This window comes from Daucus carota, chromosome 3 (assembly GCF_001625215.2).
Source record: "Daucus carota subsp. sativus chromosome 3, DH1 v3.0, whole genome shotgun sequence".
Lineage (NCBI taxonomy): Eukaryota > Viridiplantae > Streptophyta > Magnoliopsida > Apiales > Apiaceae > Daucus > Daucus carota.
In genome coordinates, this window is record NC_030383.2 from 38455841 (window position 1) to 38474092 (window position 18252).

General features: G+C 31.0%; 2 protein-coding genes and 1 long non-coding RNA gene across 5 annotated transcripts; 2 read left to right on the forward strand and 1 right to left on the reverse strand.

The window, feature by feature from the left end:
* Nucleotides 1–3860: 3860 nt before the first annotated feature.
* LOC108214386 (transcription factor bHLH51) lies at nt 3861–6174 on the forward strand. 2 transcript variants are annotated; one of them, XM_017386366.2, is made up of 2 exons: nt 3861–4347; nt 5503–6174. In XM_017386366.2, the coding sequence occupies exons 1-2, from the start codon at nt 4048–4050 to the stop codon at nt 5977–5979; spliced, it is 777 nt and encodes a 258-aa protein (XP_017241855.1). In that variant the 5' UTR covers nt 3861–4047; the 3' UTR covers nt 5980–6174. The 2 variants fall into 2 exon arrangements, with proteins under 2 accessions (XP_017241855.1, XP_017241856.1); XM_017386367.2 differs by having other exon boundaries at nt 3868–4347; nt 5509–6174.
* LOC108214387 (uncharacterized) lies at nt 5961–7236 on the reverse strand. Of its 2 annotated transcripts, none has more exons than XR_001805620.2 (4): nt 7097–7236; nt 6687–6807; nt 6431–6566; nt 5961–6148 (listed from the first exon to the last, which is right to left on the reverse strand). It is a non-coding gene; the product is annotated as an uncharacterized LOC108214387 (long non-coding RNA). The 2 variants fall into 2 exon arrangements; XR_001805622.2 differs by having other exon boundaries at nt 7077–7215.
* LOC108214385 (protein VAPYRIN) lies at nt 7026–9041 on the forward strand. The gene is made up of 2 exons (XM_017386363.2): nt 7026–8223; nt 8449–9041. The coding sequence occupies exons 1-2, from the start codon at nt 7195–7197 to the stop codon at nt 8911–8913; spliced, it is 1494 nt and encodes a 497-aa protein (XP_017241852.1). The 5' UTR covers nt 7026–7194; the 3' UTR covers nt 8914–9041.
* Nucleotides 9042–18252: the final 9211 nt, after the last annotated feature.

Below are 18252 nucleotides of genomic sequence, written 5' to 3' on the forward strand. Positions count from 1 at the left end.
TACAAGAAATTAATATAAAAAATATCGTTGGAGGTGAGAAGTCATTTGGATCTAATATTTTATATTATATTTAAAAAATATGTAAAGATGCTGCGGAGATGCTTTTAGAAGGTGCTATTTCATTCTTTTTACTACTCCCGCGGTGAACTGTGCGCCAATCTCTTGTTTAAGCGTAATTATCAGCTGATTTTGCATGTCAAAGGTGCCGCGATAATGTTTCTCTAAGGTTATTTTCCATTTCCATATTATTAAAAATAAGTGCTATATCCTGACACAAAAAAAGTGCTATATGCCGATGTATATATGGATATACTAATACTAGAATACGATATTTGTACTAATCATAGTCTGGGTATATATTTTTGATTATTATTGGATTATCATTTTGTTTATATTATTTTAAATATTAAACAAAAATATATTAAATAACGAGGGATAATCTTATATGTGTCTTCTTAACTCTAATGTATTCTACTCAAGACAAATAAAGTATCATGTAACTTATATAAGATAAATAATATTTTTTTAAAGAAAAAATTAAAAATTATATTTATAATTAGTTGAAAAAATATTTAGGGGAATTATCTTGTATATTGTTTTTTCAATCTTATTTTCAAAAATACTACCTTATCCAATCTTATTTTCGACCTCATCGTTGGAGTCGATATATATATATATATATATATATATATATATATATATATATATATATATATATATATATATATATCGACTCCAACGATGAGGTCGAAAATGACATTTGAAATCTGGAACTTGAAATCAGGATTTGTAGTTGCATATGCAACCACAGTATTTTTGAAAATATTTTAGAGAAGGTAGTATTTTTGAAAATAAGATTGGATAAGGTAGTATTTTTGGAAATAAGATTGAAAACGTAGTTATGAATAAAAAAAGCCCAAATATTTATAGATGGTGCGTGCGTGCGTGTGTGCGTGAAGAAACACGACAACACAGATGTTAATTTATATGACACGTATTTTCCCACAGATATTGTAAAGAACTCGCAAAAACCATAGAGGATATGTACCAGTGATAATTATGTGATCCTGAAACACTGACCCATGATAGCATTAAGTTTAGTGTTGAAAGTAGGATCTTAGTGAAGTGATATTCCGGTTCTTCAAAAAATATGATAACAAAACTTCAAAAGGATGTGCCTTTCAAACATATATTTATTGGATCTACAAGCCAACAGGCTATCACAATAGGAATACAGTGGCGTGCAATTGCGTGCTATATCCAACACAAATTACAGATTATGACACAATGATTGAAAGGTAAAAGAGTAATTATGCCGACCAGGGATCACTGGCGCGCGTTCTTGCTTGAATCACTCAGCAGTTACAACTGTTCGAGAGTTTTGTGGATTACCGGAAAGAAGAGTGTTCAGCAGTCGTTCGTTCATTTTTTTTCTCTTTTTCTTTTTTTTTATCTATAGGAGACAATATAAACCACTACTGCAACACTTTCTTTTATTATACGTATCCAGTGTCTAATGGCTAATAAAAAAGATATTTCATGTAAATTGTACTTTTTTTGTCACACTAAAAAGTTTCTCTGTGTATTTATATATTGAGTATTTGTGTGCAAGATGTGTTAAATGTTAATCTATTTTGTTCCTGTTTTTTTTTTTTTGTTGTGTTTTCAGCCTGCACATTTGGTTTTGTGCTTCATTGAAATCTTTGTTCTGCATTCTTGAATTAGATGGGTGTGTGGTTCACTATAGTGTTTTAATGTTTGGGGTAGTACGTAATTCTGAATTTTGTTTTATGTATTCATATATCGAGTAGTTGTGTGTAAGACGTGTTCATTGTTACTCTATTTTGTTCCAGTGCTTCTGTGTTTTGTTCTACACATGTGGTATGGCGCTTCATTAGCATCTCTGTTCTGCATTTTTTATTTAGATGGTTGTGTGATTCACTATAGTTTTTAATGTTTGGGTTGGTATGTAATTTTGAATTTTGTTTTATATATAGGTGTCCAAGATGTCCCCCATGTTGAGAGTTCAAATTCTGAACATTCTTACATAGATTATGATCAGGACATTTGTGAAAGTGACGAGGATGGAGATGATGAAGTCCAGATCAATAATGACACCATGCGCGAACTTGCACGACTCTGAAAAAATAATGCGGAGTCATATCTTTGTTCTTGGAGATAATTTAATGTCGTTGTACGATGTTCATGTTGCTTATGTAACTCAGCAGCCTTTTCTTGTCCGTTAATATATGTTTTGAGTCATTTGGCTACTCCCCTTATATTAGTGTATTATGACTACTGCTAGGATATGGTTCTTATTATAATCCCCTTCGTTTGGTTTATATTGTAATATTCCCCTGAATCTTGCTTCATTTTGGCTACTTTGTGTTAGTGTCCCATCATTCACATGTATTTTGAAGTTTCCGCTTTCAGTGAACAACTTGTGTTCTCAATGCGTGCAAGATTATTTTGTTAGGAGTAAAAAAGAATTTGTGTTGCGCTAGTTACATGTTTGTTTTACATGAAAATAATTGTACATTTACCTACAAAAGTATGCACATGTGTAGGTATATATACTTTGAGAAGCTTGAAGAACTTGCGGATATATCATTTCAAATAACATGATCTTTTTGACTATAACTGGACTGATAACACAATGAAACTACATAATAGATAGAAGGTACATATATTATAACGACTTCTGTTGTTGACACATTAAAAAAACAATTGATAACAGATTTTGTAGGTAATCATAACACATGATGTGAGTAATACGACAACCCTTAAGACATCCATCACAAAACGCAATGGCTTAAAGTAATAATAAAATATCATGCATTCCTTGATCATCAGTTATGCAAACAAGTGTTTCAATATACCACACAAACTAATGTATCACCTAAACACAAAATCTAACATTCGTGGAACACATCAGGAAGATATTAAAAGCATTAATCTCATAACAACTTACTCGTTGTGAAATTGACATTTTTCTGCAGCACCAGAGGCCTTTTTTTGTTTTTGGACCCCAACAGCGTTCGGTGAGCATACATCGCTCTTAGTTTCTGCAACACACTTTTCTGATTGTCTGTAAATTATTTACAAAAGAATCAACCACGTGGATGTACAACCAAGAAATAAGAAAAGGGAGACGTGTATAACTACATACCCTCTCAGAACGCAATCCAGTACTCCATCTAGACATGTTTCTCATATAGCAATTTAAGTGTCTGATAACAAATACTCCGCAGTCCACTACATTATCCAACATTTGCTAGCTCATTGTAACAATAACCAGCTTCAGGTATTATTTCACGATGCTTAGCTAATCGGTAGCATTCCAAAAACTGGCAGAAGCAATCATGCAATCATGTTTACCATATAGCACTTTAAGTGTCTCATAACAAATATTTTACAGTCCACTATATTATCCAACGTTTGCCAGCTTCAAGTTTACTATTTCATGATGCTTAGCTAATCGGTAGCATTCCAAAAACTGGCAGAAGCTCATTGTTAAAATATTATTTCTAAAATATATTTATGAACATTTTTGTTCGGTTATTTCGGTCCGTTTATAAATGAAAACCGAATGCCAATAAAAAAAAATTCGATTTTCTAATTATCAAAATCGTAATCAAATCAAACAAATTACAAAATCAAAAACCTATTTTTAAGCGATTTAGATGAACTGGATTAGATCCCATTCGGACAATTATGCTCGCGCGATCGAGTTTCGTTTGCAATTAACAATGTTTAACTTTTTGCCCACACAGAAAAAAAAGGTTTGATAAAGTGCTAAAATTTTCAACCATTCAAACAACTTTAAAAGTTTATAACCGACTAGCAGTACTTCCACACGCGTTCTTTGAACATATACTGCTTTTCAATTTAAGCGTGACAAGACGATAAGTGCAAGCAAGAATAATAATTATGGTCTGACCAATCAAAGGTTACTAGACTTATTTCTCTGCATTATTAGACAAGTTATTACACTGGCATTGCCACAAAATTCAATCCTGCATGTTATATACTGTATGAGAGCGAGAGATGGAAAATTATTATTGGGCTGAAGCAGCAGCAACAGAGGCCTGGCATTTTTCTCAATCTCGAGCTGCCGCAGTGAACGAAGACTTGGGAAGTACTTGTTCCTTGCAATTACCTGATGATTCTAATGTCTACATGCATGGTTATTCTCATTCTCAGTTGCCGAAATCATTTCAAGGAGGGGAAGAAGACAGATCTGCTGCATCTGCTTCCAAGAGCCATAGCCAAGCCGAGAAGCGACGCAGGGACAGAATCAATGCACAACTGGCTACTCTTCGCAAGCTGATTCCCAAATCCGATAAGGTAAATAGCTGATTCTAAGAGCATCTCTAACAACATCTTAGTTCATTTCTCGAATTTAATATAAAATATCAGATTCTAGTAAATTAAGAGATCAATATGATTTCCAACAACATTCTCCGTATTCATCCTATGTAATAACAAATTATATTATAAAATAGTAAGAGTTAGAAGAGGAGAGAGATTCGTTAAAAATAAGGAATGAGAAGAAAATCTTACCGATTTAAGAAATCACTTGGATATCGTTATAGCGATTTTTTTTCCCACATTATTTATATTTTAATTTAAAACTGAAAATAGTTAAGTTATTGGAGTTGCTCTACTTCTAAGTCAGAGATTTGTTCTAATATTATCATCTCTGTAATATAAATTTACGGCCAGGGGTAATATCCAATTGTTACCTTGTTGTACTGAAAGAGTATTATGTACATCGTCAGTCATCATTATGAGTGGGTCTTGGATTCACCAATGATGGCCTTCTTCAGTTAGATATCGCGAAAGATGTGGTCATGCATGATCCAGTTTGGTTCATGCACGTGTAGATGTTTAGTTGAATGTCAGGTTTGTCCACTTTGTCAGCTGTAAAATGGATAAGTACTACTCCCTCCGTTTCTTTATTCTTTTCCTATTTGGGATGTCGGTACTGTTCATAACATGAGACAAATTACTAATTTACATCTAATCTATAAAACTAAATATAGTCATGAGTGATCTTGTTAGATTCGTATTCACGAGTACTTTAATACAGTGAAGTTTTTATATTTAATGTTACTACGAAATTAAAGATATTAACGATTAAAAGTGTGTGTTGGCAAACGTGAAAAGTACAAACAGGAAAAGTATTTAGAGACGGAGGGAGTACGAGGGATCTATTGCACACATGATTTGGGCAGGTTAAAACGACCAAACTTACAGTTATATTTTCTAACGGTAAAGGGAAATATTAACTAGTCCTGGAAAAACAAAGACCAAACACCACATATATTTGCAAGATTAACTAAAAGGGAAATATTAAATAGTCATGGAAATTTTTGGTACACAATAACACGAATGAGCGACACGAAAATTTCGTGTTTACGTTTTTAGTACATGACATGAAAGTACACCAACGAACATGAAAGTACACGACAGGAATTGCCTGGTCTAATACTAAACCAGTTACAGATGGACAAGGCAGCTCTTCTTGGAAGTGCAGTTGAACATTTGAAGGAATTGAAGAGAAAAACTATGGAGGTTAGCCAACACATTGCAATTCCATCAGGTATTGATGAAGTATCCGTCACAGATTGTCGTCCTGATCAAGAAGCCAGCTCCAGTACTAATGCTATGTTCATGAGGGCCTCAATTTGTTGTGAGAACAGGCCAGAACTCTTTGGGGAGATAAGCCAGGCGATTGAAAGCCTAAGATTGAAAATGATTCAAGCGGATATGTCTTGTTTGGGAGGCCGAATAAGAAGCTGTTTCGTGGTCTGTACAAAGGACAGCAAGAGCTTGAACGGGGCTGGTGACGCGAACATGATCAAACAATCCCTGAAAGTGGTGTTGAGTAGAGTGGTTACCTCGTCGACTTGTTCCAACTATCGTGCAAAGAGCAAGAGGCAGAGGTTCTTTTTCCCTTCTTATATTTCGCAATAGTAAATAGCTAGTGTCCTTGGTTGGTTTTTTCAGTACTGGCACTGTATGTTACTTGTTGAATAGATTGTCCTCTTCTCTGAATTTAGGAGAAATTGGTAATAGAATGAGAATCTGGTCCTTATAAATAAAGAGATAGGCTGGAATCAGAATTTTTCTTGCTATGATTTCCCTGTAATAAAATAGGAATTTTCCATATGTACAATACTTATACTCCACAAGAATGGTGTGGTTTAAATCTAAAACTAACTGAGACTAAGCTGGAAATGCATCAAAAGAAATCCGCAAGACATCAAGATTTACAAACTGTGAAATGGGTACTTAGGAGTTGCTAGATATCGAAACAAACTGTGAGCTTCGCAGCATACTATAAATTAGATATCACAATTAGGCACTTAGTAGAATCAAGCTACAATTCCACAAATGTATAACGAATAACCTTTAGATTAAGTACCTGGATAAAGAAATCAGCAGAGACAAGAATCCATACAGCAGCAGCAGCAAAATTAGTCCGGAAGGTAGCAGCAAGTAAGAAACCTTCCACAACAGCAACAAAATGTAGTGACTAGCTAGTGTAAGACTCTGCAAGTCTGCACTTAATAGCAGATTTATTTATAAGCTGATAGTGCTAGTTTAAACTTTAAACTGCAAGTTTGCAACCCAAAATGCTGCTTTTGCAATATTGATTGTCATAATATACTGTAACTTACATTACAGTAAAATCAACCTATCCACAGGTGAAATCAGCATGTCCAGTAAAGAAGGCTACTCTGTAACTCTTCAATAACACGTTCAAAAAGTTTCGGTACATCACTAGATCCTTCAATTCATCTACAAATCATACAAGATATGTAATAATTACAACATTTTATTTATAAATCCAAAATAAAATAACAGAACACCATTTCAGACACATTAAACCTGGCAAAGAACATCATCCGTTTTGATTAAGGTTTCAATATCATTTTCAGTTCGTTTTATGGTGCAGGGCTTGCACTTATGGATCATGAAAAATAGCTAGACAAAATATGTCGAAAATTCAGTCCAATATCTACACAAAATGAGTAACATCTATCAGAATCTCATCTACAAATTATTACCAAATTCATTAAAATCTCACTTGAATACATCCACGAATATCCTGTTTGATTTCATCCGATTCATCATCGCCCAGGTCCAGTCCATTAGACGACATACCTATCATATTCATACAGATGCATGATTGATAAAGTTTGTTCTGATGGGTCCGGTGCATCACATGCAGCCCATTCATCATCAAACACATTTCTCATCATCACAACCAAAAACATGGAGGAGGAGGAGGCCGAGAAACTCGTAGAGGTGTCTGAACAAGAAATATGCATAGACTTCTCACTCGGCTGCAAATGCCGCGCCACGGTCCACTTAAGATCCCTCAGCTCCACCGCCTCCACCGCCTTCAAAATCCAGACCTCGTCTCCGCACAAATTCCTGGTCAATCCGCCCTCCGGACTCATCGCTCCTCTCTCTCACACCACGTTTCAAGTCATTCTCAAGCCTCAGTCGCAGCTTCCCTCTCCTTTCCCTCGCTGCTCTCCTTGCGACAAGTTCCTCGTCCGCACCGCCCTCGCGCCGCCGCAACTCGGTGACGTTAATTCCTGGTTCAATTCGCTCCCTGACTCGTTCGTGACTCGGGATGTGAGACTCAAGGTGTCCTTCGTGGGCCCGTTTCTCCTGCGCCACGCGGTTATTACCGGAGATTACGAGTCGGCGAGGAATGTTTTGAGGCGGCAGAAGACGGGGCTGGCGAGTCGGGAGGCTGAGTCACTCGTCCGAGTTGCGGCGGAGTTGGAGAACTCGGAGGCCATGGTTGAGTTGCTTACCGAGTCAACAACACATAACATTAGTCTTATTAACGACCGGGAACTGAGCTGGACTGAATTACACGTGGCGGCGGCGAATAATCGGACGGACGAGATCTCGAGTTTGATAAGCAAGAAAGAAGGCGGGCCGTTGGATTGTAAAGATGCGGAAGGCAGAACCGCCTTGTATTTGGCAGCCAAGGAAGGGTTTGAGGGATGTGTTACGGTGCTGGCGCGTGCAGGTGCTAACGTGGACGCCAGGACTCATGACGGTCGGACGGCGCTCTATAAAGCATTCACTAATGGTGACCGTCGGATGATGGAGCTCCTCCTTCAAATGGGTGCGGACCCCACCTCAGATCATCGTGGACGATCTCCTCTCCAACTGGCACGTGAACGATCACTGGTTCGTTCTGATATCGTGTTAAATGACCAATGCTGCTATGGATATTTTTATATATTTATTTTGACATATTTTAACTCGAGATTCTGATATCGTATTAAATCACTAGTTCTGCTGCGGAAATGTTTATATATTTGTTTTGAGGTATTTCAACTTTGATGTTCCGATATCATGTTAAATGATTAGTTCTGTCGCGGAAATTTTTACATATTTATTTTGATGATGCAGAAGGAAGTAGTAGAGCTACTTGAACGCGGGGAAGCGGTACTAAATGCTTCAAGAAGCGGACATGTAAAACTAGTTGAACAGCTCTTAGAAACGGACGCTAAGATTAACTACTGCGATCAATACGGACTGAGTCCTCTGCACGCGGCTGCAATCAAAGGCCACAAGGACGTAGCCATGTTGCTGGTTGAGTACGGCTCAGAACTGATCAATTCTCGCGATGCCGATGGCCACACTCCGTTGCATTTGGCGGTTCAGAGCGGCGACCAAGCTATGGTAGAGGTGTTGCTCAACAGGGGAGCTGAGGTGAACGCCTTGACCAACAAAGGTGCCACTCCTCTCTACATTTCTCAGCTTCTGAGATGTGATGATATTACACGGCTTTTGTTGGCTTCGGGAGCTGATTCTACATTGCTGCCGTTGTCGTGCTCTTCAGATTCATGGGCGTTCACAACTTATGCTTCATGATTGACTTTTGGTTCAATTCTGTGATTTCAATTATGTTTAGATGTTATAAACACCTTAACTGTGATTCATTTTTTTTTAATTGTTGCTCTGGTTTTTGTGTTGGAAATCCAATTTTATTTGTTTTTTCATTTTGAAGGTTGGAATTTCAAATTTATAAAAGGAATAATAAGGTTAGTTTGACTAATCTTATTTTTCAGAAACAAAAATTTTATTTTATGTTTAGATGTTATAAACATATTAACTGTGATTCATTTTTGTGTTGCTTTATAAATTCTCAAATTATTTTGATAAATACTAGAGACAATTATGAAAGTACTCAAAATGGTTTCGTAATAAAAAAATAAACGGTTAATTTTTAATAAATCTATATAATTCTTAAAGCATGAGTCATTTTTTAAGGCTGGTTTGGTAATTTCACATTCTCTTGGATCAACCCATTAAGCTTCGGATCGACCCAGCATCTTTCTTATTCAAATTAACACTATAATTTCAAATTTCGGATCTTCATGTAACCCGACCCAGATAATGTTGGATCTCATAGTATCTTCCAACCATGTGAGAGTTTGAAAAAGGCATTGAATTCGGTTCCTCCAATCATGGCACTCATTACTACGTCTGATTGATTCAAATTCAAACATGATAGTTAATCATAACAAATCCATGCTTAATAATCTTAATCAATCTCTTCCTCCTCCATTATGCTCTATGCTATTTTTTTCATTTGAAATTCGAAATTCTTATAATCTGCTTGCATCTGTAATCATTTGATCATTTTTTCTCTCTCGATTTGCAGAGTTTTTGGTACTAATATTTTTTTTATATATTGTAGTGATAACGGTGGTCGTGTTTTTTTAGCATGAAGACGGATTCAACGTCGTCAACAAGTTTTGCAATCCTTTCTATGGTAGGTCATGTTGCAGTATCGAAATCCTCGATTATAATCGTAAAATTTTGTTTCTGCAGGTGCGTAAAGGAAAGGATGTGGTTCAAGTGTTGAAACAATTTTCAAGAATAAAAAAAAGCACATGCACCAGGTATTTGATGGTTTGTTCGACATCCATGGTTTGGTATCAAAGGATTGTGGAAGAAAACCAAATGTTAAAAAAAGTTAGTGTTCTTACTAATTCTATCAAGAATAAACACAAATCTATTTTTAACGCCTTTGATCACGACATCAGTTTAAGAAGCCTGGTTTTCAAACTAGAAGAGCGGTATATGCTGTTCTTTTTGGCGTTTTCTGAATCTTATGGTTTCTACTGGCTCCACCCACGTCTTATGGCTTTTCAACCGCGTCTCCAATCTCGGACGGATTCTGAAGCAGTGTTACTTTTCCTGGCTCCAATCTCGAACGGGTTCTGAAGTTTGTTGTTTGAACGCTGCAGGTATCGTAATCAATACATGATTTTGTATATAGCGTGTTTGATAATTTGCTACAGAGAAAAGCTGAGAGATATTTCCTCACGATTTCTATTGATTTTAATTTCCAGGAATTTGAAAAAAGATCCAATGAAAGTATACGATCGACCTACACATATGGGATTGTCGCTTAGCACTGGTCTATGTTCTCCTTTTTGTATTCATGTTCCAGTTTTTGAGTTTTTTTTATATTGTATAGATGACATTATAATTTGTAATTTTTTTACATTATTTTTGCATAATTTCCCTTCGTATTGATAGTGATTATGATGCATATATGTCCTCCAGTACTGTATTTATTGAGGCTCTTTTTGTTATTGAGTTTTCCTTGCAGCTACTGAATAGAGATGCTTCATCCACGCCACTATCGGATGCTCATCGTGTGAAGATTTATATTCACTTTTCCTCAACATCTGCTTTATTGATCTTGAGCTTACTTCTTATCGTGTGTCATTGTTTTTTGACAAGAGCCACGGAGAATGAATATGACGAAATTTCCGTCCAGATACATGAATCTAGCCTGCTATAAATCATATGTAAATAGAAAAAAGTAGTCATAATATAATTGATTTTCAATGATTTTTGCATTTATTATTACAATCCTTTTTTATATAATATACGATGGTTTCTATATTCAATTTTCAAATCTAGATTTTTTGTTATAATTTCAAATTAAAGAAGTCTTTTTTCACTCCATAATTTTAGCTCTTGACAAGTAAGTTTTTCTATATTATATTTTTATATATTTAGATACATGGATCTAGACTATTATAGCTCATATGCAAATAAGGAAGTCAAACTTTATTTGATTTCCACTGATTTTGACATTAATTACTAAAAGGCTTTTTCATTTCATTTTTGTCGTTTCCATTTTCATTATATTCAATTTTAAAATCAAGACTTTTTGTCATAATTTCTAATTGATAGAGTATTTTTTTCACTCCATAATCTTAGCTATTGATAAAGAAGGTTATATATATTCGATTTTTTATAATTTTTGGATGCATGGGTCCCATATGTAAATAAGGAAAAATAGTCAAAATTTATTTGATTTAACTGATTTTGACCGTTATTATTATAATCCTTTATTGTATAATATATACTGAATTCCAAATTAAATACATTTAATTTCCAAATCAAGATTTTGTTATAATTCCTAATCAGTGGAACACTTTTTAACACAACAATTTTAGCTCTTGATAGTGAAGTTTTTATATATTAAATTTTTTTATATTTTTCGATACATGGACATATGCTATAACTCATAGCAAGTAAGGAAATGTAGTCAAATATATTTTGATTTCCACTGATTTTAGCATTTATTACCACAATAATTTTTCTTATAATTTGTGCGGTTTCTATTTTAGCTATATTCAATTTAAAATCAACTTTTTGTTATAATTTCCGATTAATGGAGTATTTTTCATTCCACAATTTGAACTCTTGATACGGAAGTTTCTCTATATTAGACTTTTAAATTTTCAGATACATGAATGTAGCTTGCTATAACTTATATGAAAATAAAGAAACATAGTCAAAGTTTATTTGATTTTCAATGATTTTGGCATTTATTATTACAATCCATTTTTATATAAAATATATTGTCTTCCGTATACACTATATTCAATAAGCAAATCAAGAGTTTTGTTATAATTTCAAATTAATGGAGTCCTTTCTCACTCCATAATTTCAGCTTTTGAGAAGGAAGTTTTCATATACAAGATTTTTCAAAAAAATCATACCCGTGTGCGTAGCACGGGGCAAAATGCAATTAGCATATTTTTATTTAAATAAAATTTTGATACATGAGCATATTTTAATTTAAACAACTTAACAATAAAATTATTTACACACAGGTTATTATAAATTTTTGTTATTTTATTTAAGATAAGCGGCGACGCCGAGAAATTTTACTTAATTATATAGTCATTATTATTTTCATGACTTTTATATATATTTTAGAAAAAATTACATAATATATTTGATTAGAGTAGTCATAATATAATTGATTTTCAATGATTTTTGCATTTATTATTACAATCCTTTTTTGTATAATATGCAGTGGTCTCCATATTCACTATATTCAATTTTCAAATCTAGATTTTTTGTTATAATTTCAAATTAAAAGAGTCTTTTTTCACTTCACAATTTTGACTCTTGACAAGGAAGTTTTTATAGATTAGATTTTTATATATTCAGATACATGGATCTAGACTATTATAGCTCATATGCAAATAAGGAAGTCAAACTTTATTTGATTTCCACTGATTTTGACATTAATTACTAAAAGGCTTTTTCATTTAATTTTTGTCGTTTCCATGTTCATTATATTCAATTTTCAAATCAAGACTTTTTGTCATAATTTCTAATTAATAGAGTATTTTTTTCACTCCATAATCTTAGCTATTAATAAGAAAGTTTTTATATATTCAATTTTTTAAATTTTTTGGATGCATGGGTCCCATATGAAATAGTCAAAATTTATTTGATTTAACTGATTTTGGCCGTTAGTATTATAATCCTTTATTGTATAATATATACTGAATTCCAAATTCAGTACATTAATCAAGACTTTTGTCATAATTCCTAATCAGTGGAACATTTTTTAACACAACAATTTTAGCTCTTGATAGTGAAGTTTTTATATATTAAATTTTTTTATATTTTTCGATACATGGGCATATGCTATAACTCATAGCAAGTAAGGAAATGTAGTCAAATATATTTTGATTTCCACTTATTTTAGCATTTATTACCACAATATTTTTTTCTTATAATTTGTGCAGTTTCTATTTTAACTATATTCAATTTAAAATCGACTTTTTGTTATAATTTCCGATTAATGGAGTATTTTTCACTCCACAATTTGAACTCTTGATAAGGAAGTTTCTATATATTAGACTTTTACATTTTCAGATACATGAATCTAGCTTGCTATAACTTATATGAAAATAAAGAAACATAGTCAAAGTTTATTTGATTTTCAATGATTTTGGCATTTATTATTACAAACCATTTTTATATAAAATATATTGTCTTCCGTATACACTATATTCAATAAGCAAATCAAGAGTTTTGTTATATTTTCAAATTAATGGAGTCCTTTCGCACTCCATAATTTCAGCTTTTGAGAAGGAAGTTTTCATACACAAGATTTTTCAAAAAAATCATACCCGTGTGCGTAGCACGGGCCAAAATGCAACGAGCATATTTTTATTTAAATAAAAATTTAATAAATGAGCATATTTTAATTTAAATAACTTAACAATAAAATTATTTACATACAGGTTATTATAAATTTTTATTATTTTATTTAAGATACGCGGCGACGCCGAGAAATTTTACTTATATAGTCATTATTATTTTCATGACTTTTATATATATTTTAGAAAAAAATACATAATATATTTTATTAGAGTAGTCATAATATAATTGATTTTCAATGATTTTTGCATTTATTATTACAATCCTTTTTTTGTATAATATGCAGTGGTTTCCATATTCACTATATTCAATTTTCAAATCCAGATTTTTTGTTATAATTTCAAATTAAAAGAGTCTTTTTTCACTCCACAATTTTGACTCTTGACTAGGAATTTTTATAGATTAGATTTTTATATATTCAGATACATGGATCTAGACTATTATAGCTCATATGCAAATAAGGAAGTCAAACTTTATTTGATTTCCACTGATTTTGACATTAATTACTAAAAGGCTTTTTCATTTAATTTTTGTCGTTTCCATGTTCATTATATTCAATTTTCAAATCAAGACTTTTTGTCATAATTTCTAATTAATAGAGTATTTTTTTCACTCCATAATCTTAGCTATTGATAAGAAAGTTTTTATATATTCAATTTTTTAAATTTTTTGGATGCATGGGTCCCATATGAAATAGTCAAAATTTATTTGATTTAACTGATTTTGGCCGTTAGTATTATAATCCTTTATTGTATAATATATACTGAATTCCAAATTCAGTACATTAATCAAGACTTTTGTCATAATTCCTAATCAGTGGAACACTTTTTAACACAACAATTTTAGCTTTTGATAGTGAAGTTTTTATATATTAAATTTTTTTATATTTTTCGATACATGGGCATATGCTATAACTCATAGCAAGTAAGGAAATGTAGTCAAATATATTTTGATTTCCACTGATTTTAGCATTTATTACCACAATATTTTTTCTTATAATTTGTGCGGTTTCTATTTTAACTATATTCAATTTAAAATCGACTTTTTATTATAATTTTCGATTAATGGAGTATTTTTCACTCCACAATTTGAACTCTTGATAAGGAAGTTTCTCTATATTAGACTTTTAAATTTTCAGATACATGAATGTAGCTAGCTATAACTTATATGAAAATAAAGAAACATAGTCAAAGTTTATTTGATTTTCAATGATTTTGGCATTTATTATTACAATCTATTTTTATATAAAATATATTGTCTTCCGTATACACTATATTCAATAAGCAAATCAAGAGTTTTGTCATAATTTCAAATTAATTGAGTCCTTTCTCACTCCATAATTTCAGCTTTTGAGAAGGAAGTTTTCATATACAACATTTTTCAAAAAAATCATACCCGTGTGCGTAGCACGGGCCAAAATGCAATGAGCATATTTTTATTTAAATAAAAATTTGATACATGGGCATATTTTAATTTAAACAACTTAACAATAAAATTATTTACATACAGGTTATTATAATTTTTTTATTTTATTTAAGATACGGGGCGACGCCGAGATATTTTTGTTATATAGTCATTACTATTTTCATGACTTTTATATATATTTTAGAAAAAATTACATAATATATTTTATTATTTTAACTATACAAATAATGATTTGATAATAAATCCACAAACTTATAAATTTTATTCGAAACATGTAATATTATTATTATATTAAATATTTGGTAATATAATGATACTAATGGAAAATCTATTCTGTTATAAAATCAATACCGAATATATTCCATCATAGATATTTATCACGTATATCTTTTTATTATCAATTATCAATATAAGCAATAATTGTAGCATATAATTTCAGTAATGTAACTGAATTATGACTACATATATATTCCTTTATTGATGAATCTTTTTAAGGTTAATTATTTATTAATGTATTTATCAATTTTTATTAAGGACGGGAGGAAAATCTATCATCAGCATATTCACTTTAATTTTATAATTAAGGAATGGATGAAAGCTTTATAATCTGCATAATCTGGTTAAGTTTATTATTATTTATGTTTTTAAATACAAAGATTTATATAGTCCGATCGTTATAATTTCTGTTACATGATTTTATTTTTTTCAATCGACATTTGTATATATATTATATTTTAACATCTACAACGTACTGATCGCAAATAACATAACTTGAGTATTTTGAATCTTACATACGTTGTTTTCCAAAACTTATATCATCATACTGTTTGTTAATAAAAAAATGTATAGGTTATCTAGATAAAGAAAAAAAAATCGTGCCCGTATGCGTAGCACGGGCCAAAATGCTATGAGCATATCTTTATTTAAATAAAAATTTGATAAGTGAGCATATTTTCATTTAAATAACTTAACAGTAAAAATTTTTACATACAGATTATTATAAATTTTTGTTATTTTATTTAAGATACGAGGCGTCGCCGAGAAATTTTAATTATATAATCATTACTATTTTCATGACTTTTATAAATATTTTAGAAAAAAATTACCTAATATTTTTTATTATTTTAAACATACAAATAATGATATGATAATAGATCCATAAACTTATAAATTCTATTCCAAACATGAAATATTATTATTATGTTAAATATCTGGTAATATTAATGATACTAATGAAAAATATTTTCCGTTATAAAATCAATATAATATCTATTCCGTTATATATATCTTTCGTGTATATCTTTTTATTATCAATTTTCAATATAGGCACTAATTGTAGCATATAATTTTAGTAATGTAACTGAATAATGACTACATATGTATTCATTTATTGATGAATTTCTTTGAGGTTAATTATTTCTTAACCTATTTATCAAATATTTCTTTGAGTCACCGAGAATGAATATGACGCAATTTCCGTCTAAATACATGAATCTAGCCTGCTATAAATCATATGTTAATAAGAAAAAGTAGTCAGAATATATTTGATTTTCAAAGATTTTGGCATTTAGTATTACAATCCTTTTTTTTGTATAATATGTAGTGGTTTCCATATTCACTATATTTATTTTTCAAATCTAGATTTTTTGTTATAATTTCAAATTAATGAAGTCTTTTTTCACTCAACAATTTTATCTCTTGATAAGGAAGTTTTTTTGTTTTTTTTGGGTAAAGGTCTACATACACATAGATGAATTGTATCGAATACAATAGCTACCACAAGGAAATTGTTTGATTGAAAAAAAATTTATTTTCTAACTGAAGGTCATGCAAAATGGCCTCATAAATTAGAAAATAAGACCTTAATGATTGAAAAGATAAAACCATCTTCTATTCTTCCAAATAATCTTGAAAAAAGAAAAAAAACAAAACATAAATCAATACAAAAAATCATATATAAATATTATATATATATATAAACTTAATTAATGTAAAAAATTAATAAATTTAATAAAACAAAAATGAAAGGAATGAATATAATAAAATAAAAGAAGTAAAATAATAAGAAATAATAATTAATAGAAAAGAAATCTAACCAAAGGGGATTCCTTTGGTTGGATACATAAAACTTAATTATTTAATCGAGTAACAAAATAATGACATTAAAACATAATCAAATATATATTATATAATGACCATCAAAATGGTAACACAAGCCATAAAAATGGCACACAATCATGAAATTATATGCCATTAAAGGCACAATAATATCATCAATAATGACCCCCATAAATGATACTAAATATTCATAAAGAATATTTATATAGCAAAAGATTTGAAGATCACAATTACCCATAAAATTAGCACAAGAGATATAAAACATCAAAAAAAAGTAAATCAGCAAAATCTTTTGCCTAAACATACAAAATTAGATTCCTACCAATTTAAAAAATATTGAACATTAATACTCCCTCCGTCCCACCCATTTCTTTACACTTTCCTTTTTGGGACGTCCCATCCAATTCTTTACATTTCAAAACTTACCAAAAATAGTCAATGGGTCACACCACTTCTCCACTTTTCTTTTCTTTTCACACTACTTTTACTCCACTAACTTATTTTTATACATTAAAAATCAATGGGTCCCACCACTTTACCCACTTTTCTTCATCTTTTCCACTACTTTATACATATTCTTTAACCTCCGTGCCCAACCCATTCGATAAGAAATGGGTGGGACGGAGGGAGTATATATTATATAAAAACAATGATAATAATAAAACTAAATTGATAAGGAAGTTTTTATATATTAAATTTTTATATATTCAGATACATGAATCAAGACTGTTATAGCTCATATGCAAATAAGGTAGTCAAACTTTATTTAATTTCCATTGATTTTGACATTAATTACTAAAAGGCCTTTTCATTTAATTTTTATAGTTTTCATGTTCGTTATATTCAATTTTCAAATTAAGAATTCTTGTCATAATTTAAAATTAATAGAGAATTTTTTCACTCCATAATTTTAGCTATTGATAAGAAAGTTTTTATATATTCGAATTTTTAAAATTTTTGGATGCATGGGCCTAGCATGCTACCCATACGTAAATAAGGAAAAATAGTCACTGATTTTGACATTTATTATTACAATCTTTTTTCCTATTATATGTACTGGTTTCCATATTCACCACATTCAATTTCAAATTTAGACTTTTTTTTATATAATTTCATATCAATGGAACACTTTTTAAATCCAAAATTTTAGTTCTTGATAATGATTTTTTTTCAATT

Bases quoted from the DNA above. Each gene is read 5' to 3' on its own strand.
- LOC108214386 (XM_017386366.2), top strand. From the start codon at position 4,048: ATGGAAAATTATTATTGGGCTGAAGCAGCAGCAACAGAGGCCTGGCAT. The intron at 4,348-5,502 runs GTAAATAGCTGA...ATACTAAACCAG, and splicing joins TGATTCCCAAATCCGATAAG to TTACAGATGGACAAGGCAGC.
- LOC108214385 (XM_017386363.2), top strand. From the start codon at position 7,195: ATGATTGATAAAGTTTGTTCTGATGGGTCCGGTGCATCACATGCAGCC. The intron at 8,224-8,448 runs GTTCGTTCTGAT...TTGATGATGCAG, and splicing joins TGGCACGTGAACGATCACTG to AAGGAAGTAGTAGAGCTACT.